This window comes from Salvelinus namaycush, unplaced genomic scaffold (assembly GCF_016432855.1).
Source record: "Salvelinus namaycush isolate Seneca unplaced genomic scaffold, SaNama_1.0 Scaffold74, whole genome shotgun sequence".
In the NCBI taxonomy this organism is placed as follows: domain Eukaryota; kingdom Metazoa; phylum Chordata; class Actinopteri; order Salmoniformes; family Salmonidae; genus Salvelinus; species Salvelinus namaycush.
Window position 1 is genome coordinate 450001 of NW_024061464.1, and position 14906 is coordinate 464906.

A 14906-nucleotide genomic window follows, 5' to 3' on the forward strand; every position below is an offset into this window, starting at 1 on the left:
TCTAGGTATGTCTATGGTTGCCTGAGTGGTTCTCAATCAGAGACAGATGTCTTTCATTTGTCTCTGATTGGGAGCCATATTTTAGGCAGCCATAGGCATCAGGTTTTTGTTGGGTCATTGTCTAGTGCTGTCTATGTCTAGGTCTGTTTGCTTTGGTTATTGCTTCACGGTCATCTATTTGTTGTTTTGCTTCGTTGGTTATCTTCTAATAAAGAGAAGATGTATTTTTTACACGCTGCGCCTTGGTCCTCTCTCTCTCCCTTGGACGATCGTGACAAATATAAACCATGAACTCAGTAAATATCATTGGTGTTTAATATGAGGGTTTCAGCATGAAATATTCTTAATGTTTTTTTAAACACTTGTATTTATTTTACTGTCAAAATGTCTTTGTTGTAAATGTGTTGGAGCCAAACTGATGTCAGTTGTTAAATAAGTCAATAGAGTTCATCAAAATATTGGCGTTGCTGATTAGATGCTTTTTCATTGATTAGTCTGTTGGACAATATGGACACAGACACCATTTAGAGGAATACATTTTATGAAAGTTATTCTAGTATAAATTCCCAAAGTTACTTTGGTAAATTACCGGTAGCTTAGCAACTCTCAGGTCACAGTGCAGAGCTCTCTCTGAATGGCAGACACCATTTGACCTCTAGCCCCTGCTATCCTCTAACCCCATTGGTCCATGACAGACATGTGACCTCTAACCCTTGGTATCTTCCAACCCCACTGGTCCATGACCTGCAATCTCTATTGCACTCAACACTGCCCTTTCCCACCTGGACAAAAGGAACACCTATGTGAGAATGCAATTCATCGACTACAGCTCAGCGTTCAACACCATAGTGCCCTCAAAGCTCATCACTAAGCTAAGGACCCTGGGACTGAACACCTCCCTCTGCAACTGGATCCTGGACTTCCTGACGGGCCCCCCCCCCAGGTGGTAAGGTTAGGTAACAACACATCCGCCATGCTGATCCTCACAACGGGGGCCCCTCAGGGGATCGTGCTCAGACCCCTCCTGTACTCCCTGTTCACTCACGACTGTCGAGCCAGGAACGACTCCAACGCCATCATCAAGTTTGCCGATGACACAACAGTGGTAGACCTGATCACAGTCAACGATGAGACAGCCTATAGGGAGGAGGTCAGAGACCTGGCCGTGTGGTGCCAGGACAACAACCTCTCCCTCAACGTGATAAAAACAAAGGAGATGACTGTGGACTACAGGAAAAGGAGGACAAAGAACGCCCCCATTCTCATCGACGGGGCTGTAGTGGAGCAGGTTGAGAGCTTCAAGTTCCTTGGTGTCCACGTCACTAACATCCTAACATGGTCCAAACACACCAAGACAGTCGTAAAGAGGGCATGACAAAGCCTTTTCCCCCTCAGGAGACTGAAAAGATTTGGCATGGGTCCTTAGAATCTCAAAAGCTTCTACAGCTGCACCATCGAGAGCATCACGACTGGTTGCATCATTGCCTGGTATGGCAACTGCTCAGCCTCCGACTTCAAGACACTACAGAGAGTAGTGCGTACGGCCCAGTACATCACCGGGGCCAAGCTTCCTGCCATCCAGGACCTCTATAACAGGCGGTGTCAGATGAAGGCCCTACAAATTGTGAAAGACACCAGTCACCCTAGTCCTATACTGTTCTCTCTTCTACCGCACGGCAAGTGGTACCGGATCACCAAGTCTAGGACCAAAAGGCTCCTTATCAGCTTCTACCCCCAAACCATCAGACTCCTGAACATCTAATCTAATCAAATGACCACCAGACCCATCTTGTACACTGCTGCTACTCTCTGTTTATAATCTATACATAGTCACTTTAACTCTACCTACATATTACCTCAATTACCTGGATTAACCGGTGCCCCCTCACATTGACTCTGTAACGGAACCCCAATATAGTCTCGCTATTGTTATTTTACTGCTGCTGTTTAATTATTTATAACTTAATTAAAATATATATATGTTTACTGAACACATTTTTCTTAACTTTTTAAAGCAATGTTGGTTAAGAGCTTGTAAGTAAGCGTTTCACTGTGAGGTCTACACCTGTTGTATTCAGCATTTCACTGTGAGGTCTACACCTGTTGTATTCAGCATTTCACTGTGAGGTCTACACCTGTTGTATTCAGCATTTCACTGTGAGGTCCACACCTGTTGTATTCAGCATTTCACTGTAAGGTCCACACCTGTTGTATTCAGCATTTCACTGTGAGGTCCACACCTGTTGTATTCAGCATTTCACCTGTAAGGTCCACACCTGTTGTATTCAGCATTTCACTGTTGTATTCGGCGCATGTGACAAATACAATTTGAGTATCCTCTAACCAGATTGGTCCATGACAGACATTTGACCTCTAACCCGTGGTATCCTCTCTCCCCATTGGTCCAGGTGAGAAGAAGAGGTCATTGGGGCGGGACTACCACCCTCTGTGTCTGAAGTGTCAACAGTGTCAAAGACAGTTGACCCCGGGACAACATGCTGAGGTATGGAGAGAGAGGGAGGGAGGGAAGAGGAGGAGGGAGAGAAGGGGGAGGGAGGAACGGGAGCTGAGAGGGAGGGGATTGTAGCAGAGGGGGGAGGGGGGAGAGAGAGGGAGTCAGGGAGAGAAGGGGAGGGGAGAGAGGGAAGGGAAGGGAAGGGGGAGAGAGAGTGAGTCAGGGAGAGAAGGGGAGGGGAGAGAGGGAAGGGGGAGTGAGGGGGGAGAGAAAGATAGTATCAACAGTGTCAGAGACGGCTGACCCCAGGACAACATGCTGAGGTACGAAGACAGGGAGGGGGGGGGGGGGTGGGGAAGGAGTGAGAGAGGGAGGTGGGGTGCAAAAGGAAGGTCTGTCTATCTGTCTATCTGTCTGTCTATCTGTCTATCTATCTGTCTGTCTGTCTGTCTGTCTGTCTATCTATATGTGTGTATCTATGTATCTCATGAACTAAGATGTTTTCTGTGCTTTGTGTTTCAGCATGATGAGAAACCCTACTGCACGAACTGTTACATGAAGACGTTTGGTCCCAGAGGTAGATACTGCTTGGTGATGAGTAACCCTACTACACTAACTGTTACATGTAGATGTATGGTACCAGAGGTAGATACTGCTTGGTGATGAGAAACCCTACTACACTGTTACATGTAGATGTATGGTACCAGAGGTAGATACTGCTTGGTGATGAGACACCCTACTACACTAACTGTTACATGTAGATGTTTGGTACCAGAGGTAGATACTGCTTGGTGATGAGAAACCCTACTACACTAACTGTTACATGTAGATGTTTGGTACCAGAGGTAGATACTGCTTGGTGATGAGAACCCTACTACACTAACTGTTACATGTAGATGTTTGGTACCAGAGGTAGATACTGCTTGGTGATGAGAAACCCTACTACACTAACTGTTACATGTAGATGTTGGTACCAGAGGTAGATACTGCTTGGTGATGAGTAAACCCTACTACACTAACTGTTACATGTAGATGTTTGGTACCAGAGGTAGATACTGCTTGGTGATGAGTAACCCTACTACACTAACTGTTACATGTAGATGTTGGGTACCAGAGGTAGATACTGCTTGGTGATGAGTAACCCTACTACACTAACTGTTACATGTAGATGTTTGGTACCAGAGGTAGATACTGCTTGGTGATGAGTAACCCTACTACACTAACTGTTACATGTAGATGTATTGGTACCAGAGGTAGATACTGCTTGGTGATGAGTAACCCTACTACACTAACTGTTACATGTAGATGTTTGGTACCAGAGGTAGATACTGCTTGGTGATGAGTAACCCTACTACACTAACTGTTACATGTAGATGTTTGGTACCAGAGGTAGATACTGCTTGGTGATGAGTAACCCTACTACACTACTGTTACATGTAGATGTTTGGTACCAGAGGTAGATACTGCTTGGTGATGAGTAACCCTATACTAACTGTTACATGTAGATGTTGGGTACCAGAGGTAGATACTGCTTGGTGATGAGAAACCCTACTACACTAACTGTTACATGTAGATGTTTGGTACCAGAGGTAGATACTGCTTGGTGATGAGTAACCCTACTACACTAACTGTTACATGTAGATGTTTGGTACCAGAGGTAGATACTGCTTGGTGATGAGTAACCCTACTACACTAACTGTTACATGTAGATGTTGGTACCAGAGGTAGATACTGCTTGGTGATGAGTAACCCTACTACACTAACTGTTACATGTAGATGTTTGGTACCAGAGGTAGATACTGCTTGGTGATGAGTAACCCTACTACACTAACTGTTACATGTAGATGTTTGGTACCAGAGGTAGATACTGCTTGGTGATGAGTAACCCTACTACACTAACTGTTACATGTAGATGTTTGGTACCAGAGGTAGATACTGCTTGGTGATGAGTAACCCTACTACACTAACTGTTACATGTAGATGTTTGGTACCAGAGGTAGATACTGCTTGGTGATGAGTAACCCTACTACACTAACTGTTACATGTAGATGTATGGTACCAGAGGTAGATACTGCTTGGTGATGAGTAACCCTACTACACTAACTGTTACATGTAGATGTTTGGTACCAGAGGTAGATACTGCTTGGTGATGAGTAACCCTACTACACTAACTGTTACATGTAGATGTATGGTACCAGAGGTAGATACTGCTTGGTGATGAGTAACCCTACTACACTAACTGTTACATGTAGATGTTTGGTACCAGAGGTAGATACTGCTTGGTGATGAGTAACCCTACTACACTACTGTTACATGTAGATGTTTGGTACCAGAGGTAGATACTGCTTGGTGATGAGTAACCCTACTACACTAACTGTTACATGTAGATGTATGGTACCAGAGGTAGATACTGCTTGGTGATGAGTAACCCTACTACACTAACTGTTACATGTAGATGTATGGTACCAGAGGTAGATACTGCTTGGTGATGAGAAACCCTACTACACTAACTGTTACATGTAGATGTTTGGTACCAGAGGTAGATACTGCTTGGTGATGAGAAACCCTACTACACTAACTGTTACATGTAGATGTTTGGTACCAGAGGTAGATACTGCTTGGTGATGAGTAACCCTACTACACTAACTGTTACATGTAGATGTTTGGTACCAGAGGTAGATACTGCTTGGTGATGAGTAACCCTACTACACTAACTGTTACATGTAGATGTATTGGTACCAGAGGTAGATACTGCTTGGTGATGAGTAACCCTACTACACTAACTGTTACATGTAGATGTTGGGTACCAGAGGTAGATACTGCTTGGTGATGAGTAACCCTACTACACTAACTGTTACATGTAGATGTTGGTACCAGAGGTAGATACTGCTTGGTGATGAGTAACCCTACTACACTAACTGTTACATGTAGATGTTTGGTACCAGAGGTAGATACTGCTTGGTGATGAGTAACCCTACTACACTAACTGTTACATGTAGATGTTGGTACCAGAGGTAGATACTGCTTGGTGATGAGTAACCCTACTACACTAACTGTTACATGTAGATGTTTGGTACCAGAGGTAGATACTGCTTGGTGATGAGTAACCCTACTACACTAACTGTTACATGTAGATGTTTGGTACCAGAGGTAGATACTGCTTGGTGATGAGTAACCCTACTACACTAACTGTTACATGTAGATGTTTGGTACCAGAGGTAGATACTGCTTGGTGATGAGAAACCCTACTACACTAACTGTTACATGTAGATGTATGGTACCAGAGGTAGATACTGCTTGGTGATGAGTAACCCTACTACACTAACTGTTACATGTAGATGTTTGGTACCAGAGGTAGATACTGCTTGGTGATGAGTAACCCTACTACACTAACTGTTACATGTAGATGTTTGGTACCAGAGGTAGATACTGCTTGGTGATGAGTAACCCTACTACACTAACTGTTACATGTAGATGTTGGTACCAGAGGTAGATACTGCTTGGTGATGAGTAACCCTACTACACTAACTGTTACATGTAGATGTTTGGTACCAGAGGTAGATACTGCTTGGTGATGAGTAACCCTACTACACTAACTGTTACATGTAGATGTTTGGTACCAGAGGTAGATACTGCTTGGTGATGAGTAACCCTACTACACTAACTGTTACATGTAGATGTTTGGTACCAGAGGTAGATACTGCTTGGTGATGAGTAACCCTACTACACTAACTGTTACATGTAGATGTTGGGTACCAGAGGTAGATACTGCTTGGTGATGAGTAACCCTACTACACTAACTGTTACATGTAGATGTTTGGTACCAGAGGTAGATACTGCTTGGTGATGAGTAACCCTACTACACTAACTGTTACATGTAGATGTTTGGTACCAGAGGTAGATACTGCTTGGTGATGAGTAACCCTACTACACTAACTGTTACATGTAGATGTTTGGTACCAGAGGTAGATACTGCTTGGTGATGAGAAACCCTACTACACTAACTGTTACATGTAGATGTTTGGTACCAGAGGTAGATACTGCTTGGTGATGAGAAACCCTACTACACTACTGTTACATGTAGATGTTTGGTACCAGAGGTAGATACTGCTTGGTGATGAGAACCCTACTACACTAACTGTTACATGTAGATGTTTGGTACCAGAGGTAGATACTGCTTGGTGATGAGTAACCCTACTACACTAACTGTTACATGTAGATGTTTGGTACCAGAGGTAGATACTGCTTGGTGATGAGTAACCCTACTACACTAACTGTTACATGTAGATGTTTGGTACCAGAGGTAGATACTGCTTGGTGATGAGAAACCCTACTACACTACTGTTACATGTAGATGTATGGTACCAGAGGTAGATACTGCTTGGTGATGAGTAACCCTACTACACTAACTGTTACATGTAGATGTATGGTACCAGAGGTAGATACTGCTTGGTGATGAGTAACCCTACTACACTAACTGTTACATGTAGATGTTTGGTACCAGAGGTAGATACTGCTTGGTGATGAGTAACCCTACTACACTGTTACATGTAGATGTTTGGTACCAGAGGTAGATACTGCTTGGTGATGAGTAACCCTACTACACTAACTGTTACATGTAGATGTATGGTACCAGAGGTAGATACTGCTTGGTGATGAGTAACCCTACTACACTAACTGTTACATGTAGATGTTTGGTACCAGAGGTAGATACTGCTTGGTGATGAGTAACCCTACTACACTAACTGTTACATGTAGATGTATGGTACCAGAGGTAGATACTGCTTGGTGATGAGTAACCCTACTACACTACTGTTACATGTAGATGTTGGGTACCAGAGGTAGATACTGCTTGGTGATGAGTAACCCTACTACACTAACTGTTACATGTAGATGTTATGGTACCAGAGGTAGATACTGCTTGGTGATGAGTAACCCTACTACACTAACTGTTACATGTAGATGTTTGGTACCAGAGGTAGATACTGCTTGGTGATGAGTAACCCTACTACACTAACTGTTACATGTAGATGTTTGGTACCAGAGGTAGATACTGCTTGGTGATGAGTAACCCTACTACACTAACTGTTACATGTAGATGTTGGTACCAGAGGTAGATACTGCTTGGTGATGAGTAACCCTACTACACTAACTGTTACATGTAGATGTTTGGTACCAGAGGTAGATACTGCTTGGTGATGAGTAACCCTACTACACTAACTGTTACATGTAGATGTTTGGTACCAGAGGTAGATACTGCTTGGTGATGAGTAACCCTACTACACTAACTGTTACATGTAGATGTTTGGTACCAGAGGTAGATACTGCTTGGTGATGAGTAACCCTACTACACTAACTGTTACATGTAGATGTTGGTACCAGAGGTAGATACTGCTTGGTGATGAGTAACCCTACTACACTAACTGTTACATGTAGATGTTTGGTACCAGAGGTAGATACTGCTTGGTGATGAGTAACCCTACTACACTAACTGTTACATGTAGATGTTTGGTACCAGAGGTAGATACTGCTTGGTGATGAGTAACCCTACTACACTAACTGTTACATGTAGATGTTTGGTACCAGAGGTAGATACTGCTTGGTGATGAGTAACCCTACTACACTAACTGTTACATGTAGATGTTTGGTACCAGAGGTAGATACTGCTTGGTGATGAGTAACCCTACTACACTAACTGTTACATGTAGATGTTTGGTACCAGAGGTAGATACTGCTTGGTGATGAGAAACCCTACTACACTAACTGTTACATGTAGATGTTTGGTACCAGAGGTAGATACTGCTTGGTGATGAGAAACCCTACTACACTAACTGTTACATGTAGATGTTTGGTACCAGAGGTAGATACTGCTTGGTGATGAGTAACCCTACTACACTAACTGTTACATGTAGATGTTTGGTACCAGAGGTAGATACTGCTTGGTGATGAGTAACCCTACTACACTACTGTTACATGTAGATGTTTGGTACCAGAGGTAGATACTGCTTGGTGATGAGTAACCCTACTACACTAACTGTTACATGTAGATGTATGGTACCAGAGGTAGATACTGCTTGGTGATGAGTAACCCTACTACACTGTTACATGTAGATGTTGGTACCAGAGGTAGATACTGCTTGGTGATGAGTAACCCTACTACACTAACTGTTACATGTAGATGTTTGGTACCAGAGGTAGATACTGCTTGGTGATGAGAAACCCTACTACACTAACTGTTACATGTAGATGTTGGTACCAGAGGTAGATACTGCTTGGTGATGAGTAACCCTACTACACTAACTGTTACATGTAGATGTTTGGTACCAGAGGTAGATACTGCTTGGTGATGAGAAACCCTACTACACTAACTGTTACATGTAGATGTTGGTACCAGAGGTAGATACTGCTTGGTGATGAGTAACCCTACTACAACTGTTACATGTAGATGTTGGTACCAGAGGTAGATACTGCTTGGTGATGAGAAACCCTACTACAACTGTTACATGTAGATGTTGGTACCAGAGGTAGATACTGCTTGGTGATGAGTAACCCTACTACACTAACTGTTACATGTAGATGTTTGGTACCAGAGGTAGATACTGCTTGGTGATGAGTAACCCTACTACACTAACTGTTACATGTAGATGTTGGTACCAGAGGTAGATACTGCTTGGTGATGAGTAACCCTACTACACTAACTGTTACATGTAGATGTATGGTACCAGAGGTAGATACTGCTTGGTGATGAGAAACCCTACTACACTAACTGTTACATGTAGATGTTTGGTACCAGAGGTAGATACTGCTTGGTGATGAGTAACCCTACTACACTAACTGTTACATGTAGATGTTGGTACCAGAGGTAGATACTGCTTGGTGATGAGTAACCCTACTACACTAACTGTTACATGTAGATGTTGGGTACCAGAGGTAGATACTGCTTGGTGATGAGTAACCCTACTACAACTGTTACATGTAGATGTTTGGTACCAGAGGTAGATACTGCTTGGTGATGAGAAACCCTACTACAACTGTTACATGTAGATGTTTGGTACCAGAGGTAGATACTGCTTGGTGATGAGTAACCCTACTACACTAACTGTTACATGTAGATGTTTGGTACCAGAGGTAGATACTGCTTGGTGATGAGTAACCCTACTACACTAACTGTTACATGTAGATGTTTGGTACCAGAGGTAGATACTGCTTGGTGATGAGTAACCCTACTACACTAACTGTTACATGTAGATGTATGGTACCAGAGGTAGATACTGCTTGGTGATGAGAAACCCTACTACACTAACTGTTACATGTAGATGTTTGGTACCAGAGGTAGATACTGCTTGGTGATGAGTAACCCTACTACACTGTTACATGTAGATGTTGGGTACCAGAGGTAGATACTGCTTGGTGATGAGAAACCCTACTACACTAACTGTTACATGTAGATGTTTGGTACCAGAGGTAGATACTGCTTGGTGATGAGTAACCCTACTACACTAACTGTTACATGTAGATGTTTGGTACCAGAGGTAGATACTGCTTGGTGATGAGTAACCCTACTACACTAACTGTTACATGTAGATGTTTGGTACCAGAGGTAGATACTGCTTGGTGATGAGTAACCCTACTACACTAACTGTTACATGTAGATGTTTGGTACCAGAGGTAGATACTGCTTGGTGATGAGAAACCCTACTACACTGTTACATGTAGATGTTTGGTACCAGAGGTAGATACTGCTTGGTGATGAGTAACCCTACTACACTAACTGTTACATGTAGATGTTGGGTACCAGAGGTAGATACTGCTTGGTGATGAGTAACCCTACTACACTAACTGTTACATGTAGATGTTTGGTACCAGAGGTAGATACTGCTTGGTGATGAGTAACCCTACTACACTAACTGTTACATGTAGATGTATGGTACCAGAGGTAGATACTGCTTGGTGATGAGTAACCCTACTACACTGTTACATGTAGATGTTTGGGTACCAGAGGTAGATACTGCTTGGTGATGAGTAACCCTACTACACTAACTGTTACATGTAGATGTTGGGTACCAGAGGTAGATACTGCTTGGTGATGAGTAACCCTACTACACTAACTGTTACATGTAGATGTTTGGTACCAGAGGTAGATACTGCTTGGTGATGAGTAACCCTACTACACTAACTGTTACATGTAGATGTTTGGTACCAGAGGTAGATACTGCTTGGTGATGAGTAACCCTACTACACTAACTGTTACATGTAGATGTTTGGTACCAGAGGTAGATACTGCTTGGTGATGAGTAACCCTACTACACTACTGTTACATGTAGATGTTGGTACCAGAGGTAGATACTGCTTGGTGATGAGTAAACCCTACTACACTAACTGTTACATGTAGATGTTTGGTACCAGAGGTAGATACTGCTTGGTGATGAGTAACCCTACTACACTAACTGTTACATGTAGATGTTTGGTACCAGAGGTAGATACTGCTTGGTGATGAGTAACCCTACTACACTAACTGTTACATGTAGATGTTTGGTACCAGAGGTAGATACTGCTTGGTGATGAGTAACCCTACTACACTAACTGTTACATGTAGATGTTTGGTACCAGAGGTAGATACTGCTTGGTGATGAGTAACCCTACTACACTAACTGTTACATGTAGATGTTGGGTACCAGAGGTAGATACTGCTTGGTGATGAGTAACCCTACTACACTAACTGTTACATGTAGATGTTGGGTACCAGAGGTAGATACTGCTTGGTGATGAGTAACCCTACTACACTAACTGTTACATGTAGATGTTTGGTACCAGAGGTAGATACTGCTTGGTGATGAGTAACCCTACTACACTAACTGTTACATGTAGATGTTGGGTACCAGAGGTAGATACTGCTTGGTGATGAGTAACCCTACTACACTAACTGTTACATGTAGATGTTGGGTACCAGAGGTAGATACTGCTTGGTGATGAGTAACCCTACTACACTAACTGTTACATGTAGATGTTTGGTACCAGAGGTAGATACTGCTTGGTGATGAGTAACCCTACTACACTAACTGTTACATGTAGATGTTGGTACCAGAGGTAGATACTGCTTGGTGATGAGTAACCCTACTACACTAACTGTTACATGTAGATGTTTGGTACCAGAGGTAGATACTGCTTGGTGATGAGTAACCCTACTACACTAACTGTTACATGTAGATGTTGGTACCAGAGGTAGATACTGCTTGGTGATGAGTAACCCTACTACACTAACTGTTACATGTAGATGTTTGGTACCAGAGGTAGATACTGCTTGGTGATGAGTAACCCTACTACACTAACTGTTACATGTAGATGTTTGGTACCAGAGGTAGATACTGCTTGGTGATGAGTAACCCTACTACACTAACTGTTACATGTAGATGTTGGGTACCAGAGGTAGATACTGCTTGGTGATGAGTAACCCTACTACACTAACTGTTACATGTAGATGTTGGTACCAGAGGTAGATACTGCTTGGTGATGAGTAACCCTACTACACTAACTGTTACATGTAGATGTTTGGTACCAGAGGTAGATACTGCTTGGTGATGAGTAACCCTACTACACTAACTGTTACATGTAGATGTTGGTACCAGAGGTAGATACTGCTTGGTGATGAGTAACCCTACTACACTAACTGTTACATGTAGATGTTTGGTACCAGAGGTAGATACTGCTTGGTGATGAGTAACCCTACTACACTAACTGTTACATGTAGATGTTTGGTACCAGAGGTAGATACTGCTTGGTGATGAGAAACCCTACTACACTAACTGTTACATGTAGATGTTTGGTACCAGAGGTAGATACTGCTTGGTGATGAGTAACCCTACTACACTAACTGTTACATGTAGATGTTGGTACCAGAGGTAGATACTGCTTGGTGATGAGTAACCCTACTACACTAACTGTTACATGTAGATGTTTGGTACCAGAGGTAGATACTGCTTGGTGATGAGTAACCCTACTACACTAACTGTTACATGTAGATGTTTGGTACCAGAGGTAGATACTGCTTGGTGATGAGTAAACCCTACTACACTAACTGTTACATGTAGATGTTGGGTACCAGAGGTAGATACTGCTTGGTGATGAGTAACCCTACTACACTAACTGTTACATGTAGATGTTGGGTACCAGAGGTAGATACTGCTTGGTGATGAGTAACCCTACTACACTGTTACATGTAGATGTTTGGTACCAGAGGTAGATACTGCTTGGTGATGAGTAACCCTACTACAACTGTTACATGTAGATGTTGGTACCAGAGGTAGATACTGCTTGGTGATGAGAAACCCTACTACACTAACTGTTACATGTAGATGTTGGGTACCAGAGGTAGATACTGCTTGGTGATGAGTAACCCTACTACACTAACTGTTACATGTAGATGTTTGGTACCAGAGGTAGATACTGCTTGGTGATGAGTAACCCTACTACACTACTGTTACATGTAGATGTTTGGTACCAGAGGTAGATACTGCTTGGTGATGAGTAAACCCTACTACACTACTGTTACATGTAGATGTTGGGTACCAGAGGTAGATACTGCTTGGTGATGAGTAACCCTACTACACTAACTGTTACATGTAGATGTTTGGTACCAGAGGTAGATACTGCTTGGTGATGAGTAACCCTACTACACTAACTGTTACATGTAGATGTTTGGTACCAGAGGTAGATACTGCTTGGTGATGAGTAACCCTACTACACTAACTGTTACATGTAGATGTTATGGTACCAGAGGTAGATACTGCTTGGTGATGAGTAAACCCTACTACACTAACTGTTACATGTAGATGTTTGGTACCAGAGGTAGATACTGCTTGGTGATGAGTAAACCCTACTACACTAACTGTTACATGTAGATGTTTGGTACCAGAGGTAGATACTGCTTGGTGATGAGTAAACCCTACTACACTAACTGTTACATGTAGATGTTGGGTACCAGAGGTAGATACTGCTTGGTGATGAGAAACCCTACTACACTAACTGTTACATGTAGATGTATGGTACCAGAGGTAGATACTGCTTGGTGATGTACAACCCTCACATTATCTTGTACATAATGTTGGTACAGAGGTAGATACTGCTTGGTGATGAGTAACCCTACTACACTAACTGTTACATGTAGATGTATGGTACCAGAGGTAGATACTGCTTGGTGATGAGAAACCCTACTACACTAACTGTTACATGTAGATGTTTGGTACCAGAGGTAGATACTGCTTGGTGATGAGAAACCCTACTACACTAACTGTTACATGTAGTACACTAAATAGGGAATAGTGTGTGTCTTAGGATGGTATGTACAGAAAATGTCTCTCTCTCTCTCTCTCTCTCAGCAGGTAACAGGAGACTGATGTCAAACTGTCACAGCTCAGCCTCCTCCTCCTAGGAACCAATCTAACGAACCAAAAACCAACCAAAATACAACCTAATGAGAACTAACAGGCTATCAACAAGGATCTATATTCAACAAAACTGACATTCAGCCATCAAGCCAACGACCATCCAACTAGACCCAACATTCAGCCAACCAACATTTGACCAATCAAGAAATACTCTGAAAGTCCCCCTCTTTCAGTCAATCATAAAACAACTACCTTGGACCACAACGTTGTGTTCAATGGAGACAACGGTTGTTCTTCAATAAAACAGAAGCTTCTACAGTCGTCTGGTTGAAGTGTGTTAAATACAGAGTCCCTTTAGGCACCAACACACATCCTACACTACACATGTACTGGAGTACACAGACACACATCCTACACTACACATGTACTGGAGTACACAGACACACATCCTACACTACACATGTACTGGAGTACACAGACACATATCCTACACTACACATGTACTGGAGTACACAGACACATATCCTACACTACACATGTACTGGAGTACACAGACACACATCCTACACTACACATGTACTGGAGTACACAGACACACATCCTACACTACACATGTACTGGAGTACACAGACACACATCCTACACTACACATGTACTGGAGTACACAGACACACATCCTACACTACACATGTACTGGAGTACACAGACACACATCCTACACTACACATGTACTGGAGTACACAGACACACATCCTACACTACACATGTACTGGAGTACACAGACACACATCCTACACTACACATGTACTGGAGTGGACACACATCCTACACTACACATGTACTGGAGTACACAGACACACATCCTACACTACACATGTACTGGAGTGGACACACATCCTACACTACACATGTACTGGAGTACACAGACACACATCCTACACTACACATGTACTGGAGTACACAGACACACATCCTACACTACACATGTACTGTAGTACACAGACACACATCCTACACTACACATGTACTGGAGTACACAGACACACATCCTACACTACACATGTACT

At 42.7% G+C, this 14906-nt stretch overlaps 1 protein-coding gene across 1 annotated transcript in view; it reads left to right on the plus strand.

Moving 5' to 3' along the window:
• The window catches only part of LOC120042658 (cysteine-rich protein 2-like), a 17247-nt gene extending 3232 nt beyond the window's left edge, over positions 1 to 14015 (plus strand). The window contains exons 2-4 of the mRNA XM_038987477.1: positions 2409 to 2503; positions 2978 to 3032; positions 13831 to 14015. Of these exons, the coding sequence (XP_038843405.1) occupies positions 2409 to 2503; positions 2978 to 3032; positions 13831 to 13883 (203 nt within the window). The 3' untranslated portion in view covers positions 13884 to 14015. The remainder of the gene's footprint in view (positions 1 to 2408; positions 2504 to 2977; positions 3033 to 13830) is intronic.
• Positions 14016 to 14906: the final 891 nt, after the last annotated feature.